The 13,320-nt window shown below is 42.3% G+C and overlaps 1 protein-coding gene across 3 annotated transcripts in view; it reads left to right on the top strand.

The window, feature by feature from the left end:
• Window positions 1-83: 83 nt before the first annotated feature.
• Window positions 84-13,320, top strand: part of LOC139951353 (uncharacterized) — a 65,898-nt gene continuing 52,661 nt past the window's right edge. For 2 of the 3 annotated variants that reach the window (XM_071950210.1, XM_071950209.1), the window contains exons 1-18: window positions 84-226; window positions 954-1,181; window positions 2,030-2,302; window positions 2,701-3,069; window positions 3,451-3,564; window positions 3,716-4,006; window positions 4,541-4,759; window positions 5,946-6,131; window positions 6,349-6,576; window positions 7,789-8,001; window positions 8,613-8,741; window positions 9,050-9,187; window positions 9,573-9,692; window positions 10,090-10,218; window positions 10,883-11,138; window positions 11,558-11,772; window positions 12,265-12,498; window positions 13,013-13,264. In XM_071950210.1, the coding sequence (XP_071806311.1) occupies window positions 205-226; window positions 954-1,181; window positions 2,030-2,302; window positions 2,701-3,069; window positions 3,451-3,564; window positions 3,716-4,006; window positions 4,541-4,759; window positions 5,946-6,131; window positions 6,349-6,576; window positions 7,789-8,001; window positions 8,613-8,741; window positions 9,050-9,187; window positions 9,573-9,692; window positions 10,090-10,218; window positions 10,883-11,138; window positions 11,558-11,772; window positions 12,265-12,498; window positions 13,013-13,264 (3,616 nt within the window). In that variant the 5' untranslated portion in view covers window positions 84-204. Of the gene's footprint in view, window positions 227-953; window positions 1,182-2,029; window positions 2,303-2,700; window positions 3,070-3,450; window positions 3,565-3,715; window positions 4,007-4,540; window positions 4,760-5,945; window positions 6,132-6,348; window positions 6,577-7,788; window positions 8,002-8,612; window positions 8,742-9,049; window positions 9,188-9,572; window positions 9,693-10,089; window positions 10,219-10,456; window positions 10,470-10,882; window positions 11,139-11,557; window positions 11,773-12,264; window positions 12,499-13,012; window positions 13,265-13,320 lie in introns of those variants that run through there. The other variant, XM_071950211.1, reaches the window with a different exon arrangement.

The following is a 13,320-nucleotide window of genomic DNA, read 5'->3' as shown; positions in this document are numbered from 1 at the left end:
TAGTGGGAGTGTTATGTTTGAAGACTGCCCTAAAGGTAAGTTGATGTAGTTGGGCTAAAGTTTTAGTGATCAGTTTACGGGTCGTTCTGCATCCCCGGTAGCAGTGACCACACCCTTTGTCTACCTGGCTACTACAACCCGGTGGATAAACAGAGCGAGTGTTTAGACTGCCCTGAGGGGTATTATTGCACTAGTGGGAGCGTTATGTTTGAAGACTGCCCCAAAGGTAGGTTGGTGTTGAAGTTGGGCTAAATTTTAGCGATCAGTTTCCGGTTCGTTCTGCATCCCTGGTAGCAGGGACCATTATGTTTGAAGACTGCCCCAAAGGTAGGTTGGTGTTGAAGTTGGGCTAAATTTTAGTGATCAGTTTCCGGGTCGTTCTGCATCCCTGGTAGCAGGGACCGGGGTACTACAAACAGGTGGATAAACAGAGCTAGTGTCTAGGGTGCCCTGAGGGATATTATTGCACTAGTGGGAGCGTTATGTTTGTAGACTGCCCCAATAGCAAGTTGATGTTGTAGTTGGGCTAAATTTTAGTGTTCATGGCCAAACTTTATGGCTCTGCTTACCATCAATTTCTGCGCTTACGATCACCATTATTACAATTGTCACTTACTGTGCAAGTACCATTTTCTGTGCTGGCTGTGTAAGCGAATAATGCCTAGTAACGTGGAGTACACACTCGCACAAGCCAAAATTCCCTGCTAATTCCTTACTTCCGCAAGTGCTGATTCTTTGTGTACGGTAAGCAGAGCCATGAAATTTACCCCAGATTCAGTCTTTTATTTTAAGAAATTTTAGAAGAGCTATTCGCCTCTTGCACGGTCAGCCATTGCGTATAGAGCCTTTAATGGGGACAGCACTAGATAGAAGCATTATGTTTCTTTGTAATAGTTTGATTTTTGTGTGTGACATAAATAATAATAATTCTAACAAATATCTCTACCCATCAGGTCATTTCTGTCCCAACAACACTGAGTTCAGCACCCAGTACCCCTGCAACAACGGAACCTTCAACAACAACACCAACGGTGAGAGTGTAGATGCGTGTGAGCTGTGCACACCAGGAATGTACTGCCCTCAACGTGGAATGGAAGTTCCAGAAGGGGAATGCGCAGAGGGATGGTACTGTACCCTCGGAGCTTGGAAGGATCAACCGACATCGCTTGGAAATGACTCAGGTGAGGACAAATTGGTGTTGAAAATGTTTTTTCTTTTTAATCTTTAGCCTTCGAGAAGGACTATGCTAGGGTCAAAATGCCAGGCCACAAACTATCTTTTGCATAATTCTTTATCAACACTTCTGAAATTATTAGTTACCAAACAAGCATGAGTAGACTACTGTGCATGCTGTAACGCAGGCAAAAACCACCCTGGCAAAACCTATAAGTGCATAATGCTACAACATAATGAAAGACCAGTCTGGCGACGCACACTTCGTTAGAAACTTTGAGCTTGATACACAACTTGTAGGTATTGTTTGAATAACATTCACATTAAACAGCTTTTCTTCCCCTCAATTATCATCTTACATGTGCATATGTGATGCTCCTACTCAAAGGCATGTACACATATATTGCATGCTGCATAAACTTATCAAACAATTGTACATACTCCTTTCTCCTCACACCATTAGACTCATCCTGCCAAACAAATTTATCAGTACTCTGGTGTTAATCCTGGCCAGCTTGAAATGGGTTGTCTCTGTCCCTAGTTCCCTGCTGTTCCCTCTTCCACCCTATTTTCTATTCTTACCCAATCTACCCTCATCTCTCATCTATTCTTCACATGTTTCTTGTTGTATCCAAACCTTATGTCAGTCTTCTTCATTCAGGACCAGAGGTTTAGTTGCTTTTTAGCATGTACATGTATGCCCACTTGTAGTTCGTTCGACATGTTTATTTTATTGTTTTACTATAACTATAATCTTATTTGGAATTACATGTATTGTTATTGTTCTTTGTGAAATGGCCAAATAAATAGTATTAACAATAATAAACATTTTTCTCCTTTCTTGTCTCATCTTTAGACTCTTCCTGCCATTGTCCAAACCAAACCACCGGTGGTATGTGCATCGCTGGTGAATTCTGCCCCAGAGGTTCTGCATCCCCTACACCTTGCACCCCAGGCTCCTACTGCCGCTATGATGAGCTCGCTGACGTTAGCGGTAGCTGTCAAGCTGGGTATTACTGCACAGGGAGTACGATACTGCCCAATCCTGAGAACGATACTACTGGTGATATCTGCCCCAAGGGCCATTATTGTGAAGACGGCAGTAGTAGTCCGGAGCCTTGCCCTCCTGGTAAGTGTGGATTTTTTGTCAACATTCATTTCATTTCTTGTGGTGTCTGTTTTTCTGTCATTACAAATAATTCAAACAAATTCTTTTTTTAGTACTTTCCTGATTTTAAGGGTCTGTTTTTTATATCATTACACTTTATTTAAAAAAAATCTTGTTTTTAAGTGTTTAATGAAATTCTTTTCCCTGTTTACCATTACGGTTGTTTTATATTTATTTTTAATCTGTAAAGTGCCTTGAGCATCTTTTAAAGTGATTTTGGTGCTATATAAATACTAAATAAAATAGCTTTTAACAAATTGGGTAGCAGAGGGCACCATAATAAAGTACAAGGCATCGCGACAATTGTAATTTCTAGGCATGAGCTAGTTCATCGATATATTTATTTTATTCTCTCACAGGTTCTTACTCTAACCGTTTTGCCAACCACAACCTGACTGACTGCCTGCCATGTACCGCCGGGATGTATTGCAGTGGCTGGGGACGAGTCCTACCCAACGATGACTGCGACGAAGGATGGTTCTGTTGGGAGAACTCTACGGTACCTCAGCCTCCTGGAGCGGAGTGTCTAGCTGGACATCAGTGCCCTAGAGGAAGCCCTGACCAGACGGCGTGTCTGTCTGGGACGTATCAGCCCTCTACTGGGCAGGGTGAATGCTTGATGTGTCCAGCAGGTTCTTACTGTGATCAAGATGAGGCTATAGCTGAGGATCAGAGCGGTGTCGGAGCGCCCTCGCATGGCGTGGTTACTCCCAAGGAATGCCCAGCAGGTATGACGAGAGTGTTTTATTTGTAGCAACCATTGCCTGGAAGACCCCATGGCCCATTGAAAATCCAATTATCATAATTTATCTGTATTTTATGCTCTTAGACAGCAGACAGTGGCTAGTGCTGGACAACTAGTGTGTTTCACTACCCTACTTCTATTCAAGCTTCTATTGGTCACAACTCTGACACTAGTTGTGACTGTGTTGAAAACCAAAGATTGTGTACTGCCGCAGGCGCATGACAGTAAAACTGCAGTTGAAAAACTGCCGTCATGACTAGACATACTATAGTAATAGTAGCCACTATTTGACTAGTTAGCATGGCTTAACAATGGCAAGTCCATTATTCAACCTTATTGACTCTGTAACTGGTCTTTATCACAGGTTACTACTGCCCTGAAGGCACCCAGACAGCTCAGGAGAATCCATGCCCAGTGGGTACCTTCAGTAATATCACTAGCCTGGAGAACGTTACCCAATGTAGACTCTGCACAGAAGGTGGGTTCAACCCCTTTAATTTTGATAATTTTGTTTGTATGTAGATTTAGATTTTTTTTTTAAACATTGAGTTGTTTTTATACTTTTACCAAGCAAAGTTTCAAATCCCACAAATCTTATTCCCTGTTACTATAATCTTTATCCGCTGTAGGTTATTATTGTGAAGCGACTAACCAGATCGCCCCCACAGCCCAATGTGCAGCAGGGTTCTACTGCGTCTTAGGAGCCATTACAAGCACCCCAGACCCTGCTGATGCAACAGGTGGTCCATGCCCAGCGGGTACCTACTGCGAGTCGGGCTACGCTTGGTACGAGTTCTGTCCTAAAGGAACGTTTGGACCTGTGGAGAAGTTAACAAAGATTGGAGATTGTACGGACTGTTTGCTTGGAGAGTACTGCTCCGAGGTTGGTTTGACGGAACCGAATGGAGGATGTGCACCAGGTGAGGAATTACTTTAAGAACTATCTCGGATGAGAATTTTTTTTTATTATGGTCTAAATGCAACTTTTCATTATGAAATAAATTAGTATCTGATTTACTCAAATGAGATATTCCTTTTCGTAAAAACTGAGTGAAAAAGTGGTGGCAGGATACAATTTTTTTTTCCTACAACCCAATGTGCAGTCCAACCCAATGTTTGGCACCTTGTGTGCGCACATGATGTTTTGGACCGTAAATGGCTTTCTAATTACAAGTTGTTGCAACTCCTAATACACAGCCCTGATCAGTGGCAACAATTATCAAAATTGTGTGTACTAACTGTCTTTGAATCAAGATAAAGTACCAGAATATTTATAACAATTCTGCAACAGGCATGTTTACTAAATTTACAACAAAACTACTTGACTTTTTTGGTCTTTTATGCATACTTACAAGCTGTCATATATACACTTAGTCTTGGCAATTGAAACCGTTTTTTTTTGTTGGGTAAAGATCAGTGAATTAAAAGTAGCATAACTGTCTCTCCTCCTCCAGGCTATTTCTGCACGGGAGCAGCTGAGAAGCCTAATCCAATCGGTGAAGCCTACGGTGATGTATGTCCAGTTGGTCACTACTGTCCATCCAATACCTCAGACCCATACCCATGCCCGGCTGGAAGCTACCAACCTGAGCAGATGATGACTAATGATAGTGCATGCTTACCATGTGAGGCTGGGATGTACTGTAATGCAACTGGAGCAGAGAATATGGCAGGTATGACTATGGGGATGGGGTATAGGACTCAAGTTCTGTAGTTTACAGAATGTGGGTTCAAATCCTGGCCTGGTCAGTCAAGACACCAGGCTACATTTCATAAAGCCTGTAAGCACAAAAATTTGCTTAGCATGAAATTTCTTCTTTGATGAAAACAGAATTACCAACCAATTTTGTATTAGTTGCATATTGCTTGATACTGGTATTCAAATGTTGTTTGCTAAATCCTGAAAATCACGTGGAATTTTGGTTGGTAATCCTGTTTTTATCAAGGAAAAAATTTCATGCTAAGCAAATTTTTGTGCTTACAGGCTTTATGAAATTGGGCCCTGGCCACATTTCATGGCTCTGCTTACCGCCAAATTATGCATTTACGATCAACATTCTCTGCTTACTGTGCAAGCGCCAAACTTCTGCGCTAGCTGTGTCAGCAAAGAATGTAACATGGAGTACACATGCTCACAAAAAAAAATTCCCTGCTAACACATAAAATACGCTTGACGTAAGCTCAGAATTCCTTACTTCCGAAAGCCAGTACCCAGAGGTACAAATGGGTACTGGTGAGAGCTGGGTACTATGTTCTATAACAACAACGACGACGACGACGACGACGACGACGACGACGCTTACTGTGCAAGCGCCAAACTTCTGCGCTAGCTGTGTCAGCAAAGAATGTAAATTCCCTGCTAACACATAAAATACGCTTGACGTAAGCTCAGAATTCCTTACTTCCGAAAGCCAGTACCCAGAGGTACAAATGGGTACTGGTGAGAGCTGGGTACCATGTTCTATAACGACGACGACGACGACGGCGACGGCGACGGCGACGGCGACGGCGACGGCGACGGCGACGGCGACGACGACGACGACGGCGACGGCGACGGCGACGGCGACGGCGACGGCGACGGCGACGACGACGACGACGGCGACGACGACGGCGACGACGACGACGACGACGACGACGACGACGACGACGATATAAAGCGCATTTCATATACATGTTCAAATGCGCTTGACAGAGATATTGTTAACAGAACAGGTGAGTTTTGAGCAGTGCGAAAATAACCCAGACGACGGGCTGACCAGAATGTATCTGGCTCAAAGTAAATAGCTTTTTTGCATGGGTTTTCTCATTCTTATTGTCGCCTTTACTTAGTTTATTCTTCTCTATTCAATCAATCTACAGGTGAATGTGATCCTGGTTACTACTGTGTGGGCGGAGCTTCATCCTCCGCACCGGTAGACGGTATCACTGGTGACATCTGTCCACCAGGCTCATTCTGTATTGGTGGATCGTCGTATCATGAGTTCTGCGCCAACGGAACCTACGTCAATTTCTCCATGGCAGACGCTTGTGAAGACTGCCCTATAGGTAAATATTGAAAATCTTTGGGCTTGGTGTGGTCATTTTGTGGAGAAAAATGCGTGTAGAGTAACAAATTTTGTTCTACAAATTAGCAGACTATGTGAATCATTCTATTCTACTTTTAGTATATCTTTTCATCCGTATTCATTTCATAACAAATGCTTTTTCTGGCCCCAAAGCGCCTAAACAGAAAAGTTATTCATTGATTCTTTTTTCCTTCCAGGGCACTACTGTATCCATCGTGACCGCGCTGACCCTTGCCCACCCGGCTACTTTTGCCCCCATAAAACCGGAGCCGATCTGCGTCTATGTCCTGCCGGGACATACAACCCCGACTACGGGATCTATCAACAGGACCAATGCACGCAGTGTGATGCCGGGAAATTCTGTCGCTACCCTGGGATGGACAACTACACTGGGAACTGTGCGGCTGGTTACTTCTGCCAGATAGGTGAGTAGAGAATCAGGAAATACTGCAGCTTTTTTGTTTTCAATTTTGCAAGTGGGAAGTTTGCAGACAGCTTCAGTAAAATAAAGCCGTATCTGACTTGGAAGCTACAGCTACAGTTGTGACTGTTACTAAGGGTGTTGCTAAATATGTACTATTGATGACACAAAACCGCATGATGACACAAATCTAGTCGTAGCCATTTCTTCTTCTCGTGTCCATGCTTCTCAAATGCTATCCCTCCAGTAATTGGCACACTTAAGGGCAGTGTCGGTGTCCTCAGCCAGGTCATCAGTAGTGGTTGCTGATGGCAGTAGGGGGCAGGTAAGGAGATGATTCATGGTCTGTCGCTCTCCGCATTCACAGGTGTCGGAACCTGCAGTGTATTCCCTTTTTACCAGGTTCGCTTTGCACCTTCCAACTCTAGTGCGCAACCGGTTAAGAGTCTTCCAAGTCCATCCAGTGTCGTAGCCATTGCCGTAGCCACTGTCGTAGCCATTGCTGTAGCTGTAGTCGTTGATGCTAACACTGCCCTAGAAACCCAGGACTGAATGATTGTTACTTCTTGGTCATTCTCTGAGTGCTTTACATCCTTTGGAAAAGGCGTTTTATATATGGTGTTATTATTATCAGGGCCAGTTTTAATGTCCCCAGTGTTGGATAATAAAGTTCTTACACGTACTTTAAGGCCCGGTCCCACTGCAGCGATAACAATAACGATAACGACGCAAAGAGAACGCATTCCATTGGTTGAATGAGCGTGTGCATATTCTTCATGGAGCAATTCGACCAATAGAATGCGTTCTCTTTGCGTTGTTGTCGTTATCGTTATCGTTATCGCTGCAGTGGGAAAGGGCCTTTATCCTCTCTTATCTTATTAGAATATGTTGAATGCATTCTCTTTGCGTCGTCGTCATTATTGTTGTCGTTATCGCTGCAGTGGGACTGGGCCTTTATCCTCTCTTATCTTATTAGAATAAGTTGAAACCCAAACCCGCAACCCAATTCACAGGAGTTGTAACAATCCTAAAATCTTGCACATATTATAATTGATTTTGGGGGTTGAACAAAGAATTGACTAGAGTGGGAATGAACCAAGGACCTCCGGATTAACGCGCCGGCGCTCTACCAATACCCAGTCAGCTTCCCTTGTGGTGTATATTGATACATATTATAATTATAATTTTTCCTTATCTTGTATTTTACTTCTTTAAGGTGTGAATACTGATAAGCCATCTGGTAACCACACGGGCCTTGGTGGTATATGTCCCATCGGATCCTTCTGTCCAGAGGGTACAGCGGTCCCTCAAGGATGTCCAGCGGGTTACTACGCTAACGTAGAGCAGCAATCTGAATGTACTGAATGTAAAGAAGGTTTCTACTGCACAGAGAATGCTACAGAGTATGAGAATAGTATCTGCCCATCAGGTCAGTTTGAACTCAATGAGAGAATAGAACCTGGGACCGTTTCAGAGGCTGCTTAGCAGAAATGAGCAGAGCAGAATTTCATAAACTTGTTAAGCAGAAATTACTGTATAATTTATGTTCAATTTGCATTGGGGATAAAGAATTTTTTTTTTTTCTTTTTTACCCATACACTGATGTGTGTTCAGCATTGTATACTCAGTACTTTCCCGAGTCCTGTGAAAAAAATAACAAGCATATTACTCAAAGAAATTACTGCCTAACAATTTTTCATTCAAGAAAACAATTGTACTTCTTAAGAAGTTCTCATTAAGTTGGTTGACTCAAAGTTGTAGAAAAAGTGTCTTATCTGACAAGGCCCTTCAGCCTATTGGGCCGAGATGAGAAGCCACTCACATTTGAAAGTTCTTATAATTGTCTTGGGAATGGTAAGACATTGTTTGAAAAATTACTCATGTGCTACCAAAGTGGTCCTGTAGCATGCACTGCAGTTGGTTGCCTCAAAGTTGCACGTAAGAGTAGCTTTGTATGACAAAGTATCACTCATAGCTTTTCCCTGGTGTGTCCACCATTTTACTGACTATTTGTGAATTTTTCCTTGTGTTTCCCATCAGGTTACTACTGTCCAGCAGGGACACGATGGGCATATGAGTTCCCATGTCCCAAGGGGAGTTATAACCCAGTCAATAACAGCAATGGACCAGAAGATTGTCTAGCATGCCCTCAAGGGCAGTACTGTGAATGTAAGTTGGCTAGAAAGACTGAGGCGTTGAGGGCGTTTTTTTTTCCATTTCAAAGTTTCAAAGGAACACTATGTATGGCTGTGAATGTAGCATGTCCTATCTCGGCCTCTCTTTACACTTTTATCCTATTGTACATGTAGCAAAACAGCTTATCTCTGTAATTACTTTACTCATTGTCATTGTTCAAGTCATGCTGTTTTGCCATAGAAGGCCGACTGCGTTCAAGTTCTGTTATTTTATCAAATACTTATTGCCATTTTCATTCCAGCTAGTCTTTAAATATTTTTTGTAAATTTTTGTTTATACAGTTGATGGTATGGATACAACAAGTGGTCCATGCAGTGAGGGATGGTATTGTACCGGTGGATCATACATGAAAGAGCCGCTACCAACAGCGAATGCTACCGAGCTATCTGAGTGTACATGCCCCTCAGCGAATTACACAGGTAAGGATTAAAATAAAACGGCTACTAATTGTGGCATAGCATAATATTCCTGACTGCTATTTAGTGTTTAGAGAGTCATACATGAAACAGGTAATGTTTATTTGCATCATTGTTAGCAAACCTGTACTTTGTAAACTTTGTCTTTAAAATTGCTTTTAAATTGGGAAATGAAAGAAATAACTTATCTTAATCACAATAAGCTAATACATTAGAAGCTTTGAAACAAAAAGTATCAAAAATTAGCTTTTAGGGAAATAAGATTACATCTTAACTTGGTGAATCAGAAAATTGCACACAGAAGTCTAGTTGCACGTTCAAATCTTGAAACTGACCATAACTTTTTGCATTTGTAAAGAGTATTTATCTTCCTTTCCTACCCTCCTAGGTGGTCAATGCTGGCCCGGTACCTACTGCCCACTGGGTACAGGTTACCCAGAACCCTGTACTGAAGGGATGTATTGTAGAGAATGGGGACTTAGCCAACCCAACGGAGACTGTAATGCAGGTAGGTTCACATCCCTCCATAGACATACAGCCCTGGCAAGGCGATCTTGATGTCTGTTGGGAACTTATAAACAGGCAACTCGGCCAAGACTTTGTGTAATACCAGATCTGTACACGTCCATGGCTGAATGGTCTAGAACATCAAACTCACAGTTCTGTCATGTCTGCTGGCTGAATCATCAGAAGTCCTTCAAGAAAGACTGTTTTTTAATGTTTTTTAAGTGTCAATGTTTTTACTGTATGCGAGCATTTGAATAACCCATTTTGGGATCTAATAAAGATTAATTGAATTTGATTTCATTGACTCTGCTAGGATTGAATCATAGGTCCTGTTGGTTGGTAAGCAGTTTGCAACATCTTATTCTTTTTTCTAATTTGTATGCTTTGCTTGTATTAAGGTTACTACTGCGATGGTGGAATAGACAGACCAGATCCACCTCATCGTCTCTGCCCTACTGGAGCTTACTGCGAGGAAGGATTCAGTACCTTCATGCCATGCCCAGCTGGGACATTCTCAAACACCACAGGTAGGTCACTCTTTGTTCACACTGTCACAAAATATTACCAAGATCCCTTTAAGTTTCTCAGCTGAGATACTCTCAAACGCCACAGGTAGGACACTCTTTGTTCACACCGTCACATAATAACCAAGATCCCTTTAAGTTTCCCAGCTGAGACATTCTCAAACACCACAGGTAAGACAATCTTTGTTCACACTGACACATAATAACGAAGATCCCTTTAAGTTTCTCAGCTGAGACATTCTCAAACACCACAGGTAGGACAACCTTTGTTCACACTTGTGTACATTTTGATTTTCAAAGTGGCGGACCGTAAAGGGAGATTCGAGGTGGCTGACCTCACTGCCAAGATCAGGAAAATCAGAGGCCATGTACTCTGTGTAAAACCCAGACTTAATATATGTCATAGAAATTTCTTTGTAGAGTACATGTATATCCAGAGAAATACTGTTTACTTCTTTAAAAAAGTTCTTTACAAGTTTCCAAAATTTTGTTTGAGTCAAAAATAAAAGTATATTACAAAGGAAGAGTATAAGAGAAATTTCTGTATGCAGAATACTGCTTTATACCTCTCTTTTGTTTAAGTCCAAACCGTCTAATTGTTACCGAATTTAAAAAAAAAAGACATTAAAGAACAGTCAGTTAATATTCTGTTATTTGTTTTTGGCAGGCAATATCAATGTGACCTACTGCTTGTCCTGTACCCCCGGTCAATACTGCGCTGGAACAGGGAATATTGCCCCAACAGCAGACTGCGATCCAGGGTACTACTGCCCCGGCGGTCAGGATACAGCGACCCCTCTGGAGTACAACTGCACCGTGGGACACTTCTGCGCTGGTGGCAACCCAGCGCCAGATCCATGTATCTCTGGAGAGTACCAGGATGAAGAGGGAGCATCAGAATGCAAACCCTGCCCTAGAGAATAGTAAGTTGTTATGACTAGTTTGAACCAGTTTTAACCGGTTTGGACTGGTTCCTTTAATCATCAGAATGCAAACCTTGCCCAAGAGAATAGAAAGTTGTTATGACTAGTCTGAACCAGTTCTAACCGGTTTGGACTGGTTCCTGGAACAATTTTTGCACACTGTCTGATTATTTTGTCAGCTCTGGCAATCCTGTACAATACCTTTAAAGATTTTGAACTTGGTGATAAAAAGCTGCATGTTGCACCACAGCACCTTGTAAACCATTACTCAGTGCTTAGAAAGGAATTGGTCCAATACTTTAATACCTTGCAGGAAAATACTGAATATTGAATCGCACGCTATATAACTTGTATATGCACGCTATATAACTTGTATAAGAAGCGACTATTATTAATGTGGTTGTATCTCTGCTCAACAGCTACTGTGATGCTACTGAAGCAGCTCTCTCCTTCAGCGTATCCAGCCACGGTGTGGTCATCCCAACGGAATGTCCAGCCGGCTCCTACTGTCCAGTGATGACAGAGGGCGCTCTTCAATACCTATGCCCTGAGGGATACTACAGTAATGTCACTCGTCTTGAGAATGTTGGGCAGTGCCAACCTTGCCCTGGTGGGACCTATTGTGATAGTAAAGGTAAGAAAAAGTCCCATCAGCTGGAATAAATAATACCAGGGCCAAATTTCATAGAGCTGCTTTAAGCAAAAAGGAGCTAAGCACTACAAAATTATGCTTACCCAAATAAAATGTAAATAAAAAATTAAAACAAAATTCTTGTTACCAGCTTCAATGCCAAGTCACATGCACATTTTTCTAATTTCAAATTTTTGCTTAGCAAAATTGTCTGGTTAAGCAGCTCTATGGAATTGGCTTACAGCTACTGGTCAAGCTCGGTGGTCTGGTGGTATAACATTTGCTCTAGAATGGCAAAGGACCTTGTTTCACTGATGAGAGTTGAAGGGGTTCGGAGGTGCAGGGTGATGGGGGCCTGTGAAGCTCCGTTCCCCTACAACCGGACTCCATGGAGGATTATGTAACATCTTTTATAAAAAAAAAAAATTATCCTGGTGTGTTTAAATTTTGTATCAAATTAATTCAAAAAGGAAAATATGTTTGTCTTTCCTCCAGGTCTGACTGTGTTTGCCGATGTTTGTGACGCTGGTTTCGTCTGCGTCTCAGCCTCCAATACCTCTATACCCACTGATGGGGTTACCGGTTATGAATGCCTACCAGGCTACTACTGCCCCAAGGGAAGTGACCAGGGGGTCAAATGTCCAGAGGGAACATTCAGTGACCGTTATGGACTTGAGAATGTGACAGAGTGTGAGCCATGTACACCTGGGCAATACTGCCAGACACAGGGTAAGTTGAGAGGGACATTGTTGATTTATTCATTAAAAATATTTATTGGCAGCCAAGGCCTGAACTGTGGACATTTTGTACAGTAGGTCAAAAAGATACAAAAAAGGAACGCTATTTAAAAATTCAGACAAAAAACCTAAAGACAGACAATTTAAAAATACCTTTAAAAAAGTACACAAGTTGTTACAATTACACAATTATCAAATTGGCAGAAAAAAGGTGAGAAAAACAAAAATCGACAGCAAATCAAATGGAAAGTGTGTTGAGTAAATCAATCAAATTTTGAGTGGTACTCCACCTGTAAACCTATTAGTTTTACAGAAGAATCGCTGGTACATGTAATTACTAGTAGATGAATGTCTTAAGGACAAATCAACTTTGTCTTTAAAAGCGAGCCAATCTTGGAAACGAAGAGGACCTGCAAAATTAACACTGGTGTCATATCTTCCTCTGTGACCAGTCAATGGTTAAGAATAAAAACCATTGTTTATCGTCTATTTTACATCAACAACAGGTTTAACATCACCCACTGGTAACTGCACCGCAGGTCATTATTGCACACTCCGTGCTATTGACCCCAACCCATCAGGAGAGACCTATGGTGATATCTGCCCAGCTGGCTACTACTGCCCTGAGATGACTGAAGACCCAGTGGCCTGTCCGATCGGGTCATTCAACCCCCTGACTCAGCGGCCGGCGCTGACTGACTGCCAACCGTGCACTGAAGGGAAATACTGTGATAAGCTCGGCCAGACCAACTTCACTGGTAAGCGTCTTCCACGCGCAACTTCTCTAACTGAGACTATCACAGGGATCAAGCCA

Source organism: Asterias amurensis, chromosome 19 (assembly GCF_032118995.1).
Source record: "Asterias amurensis chromosome 19, ASM3211899v1".
Classification (NCBI taxonomy): Eukaryota; Metazoa; Echinodermata; class Asteroidea; order Forcipulatida; family Asteriidae; genus Asterias; species Asterias amurensis.
The sequence above is the reverse complement of the archived record's forward strand: the minus strand, read 5'-3'. Positions and strand labels throughout refer to the sequence as shown.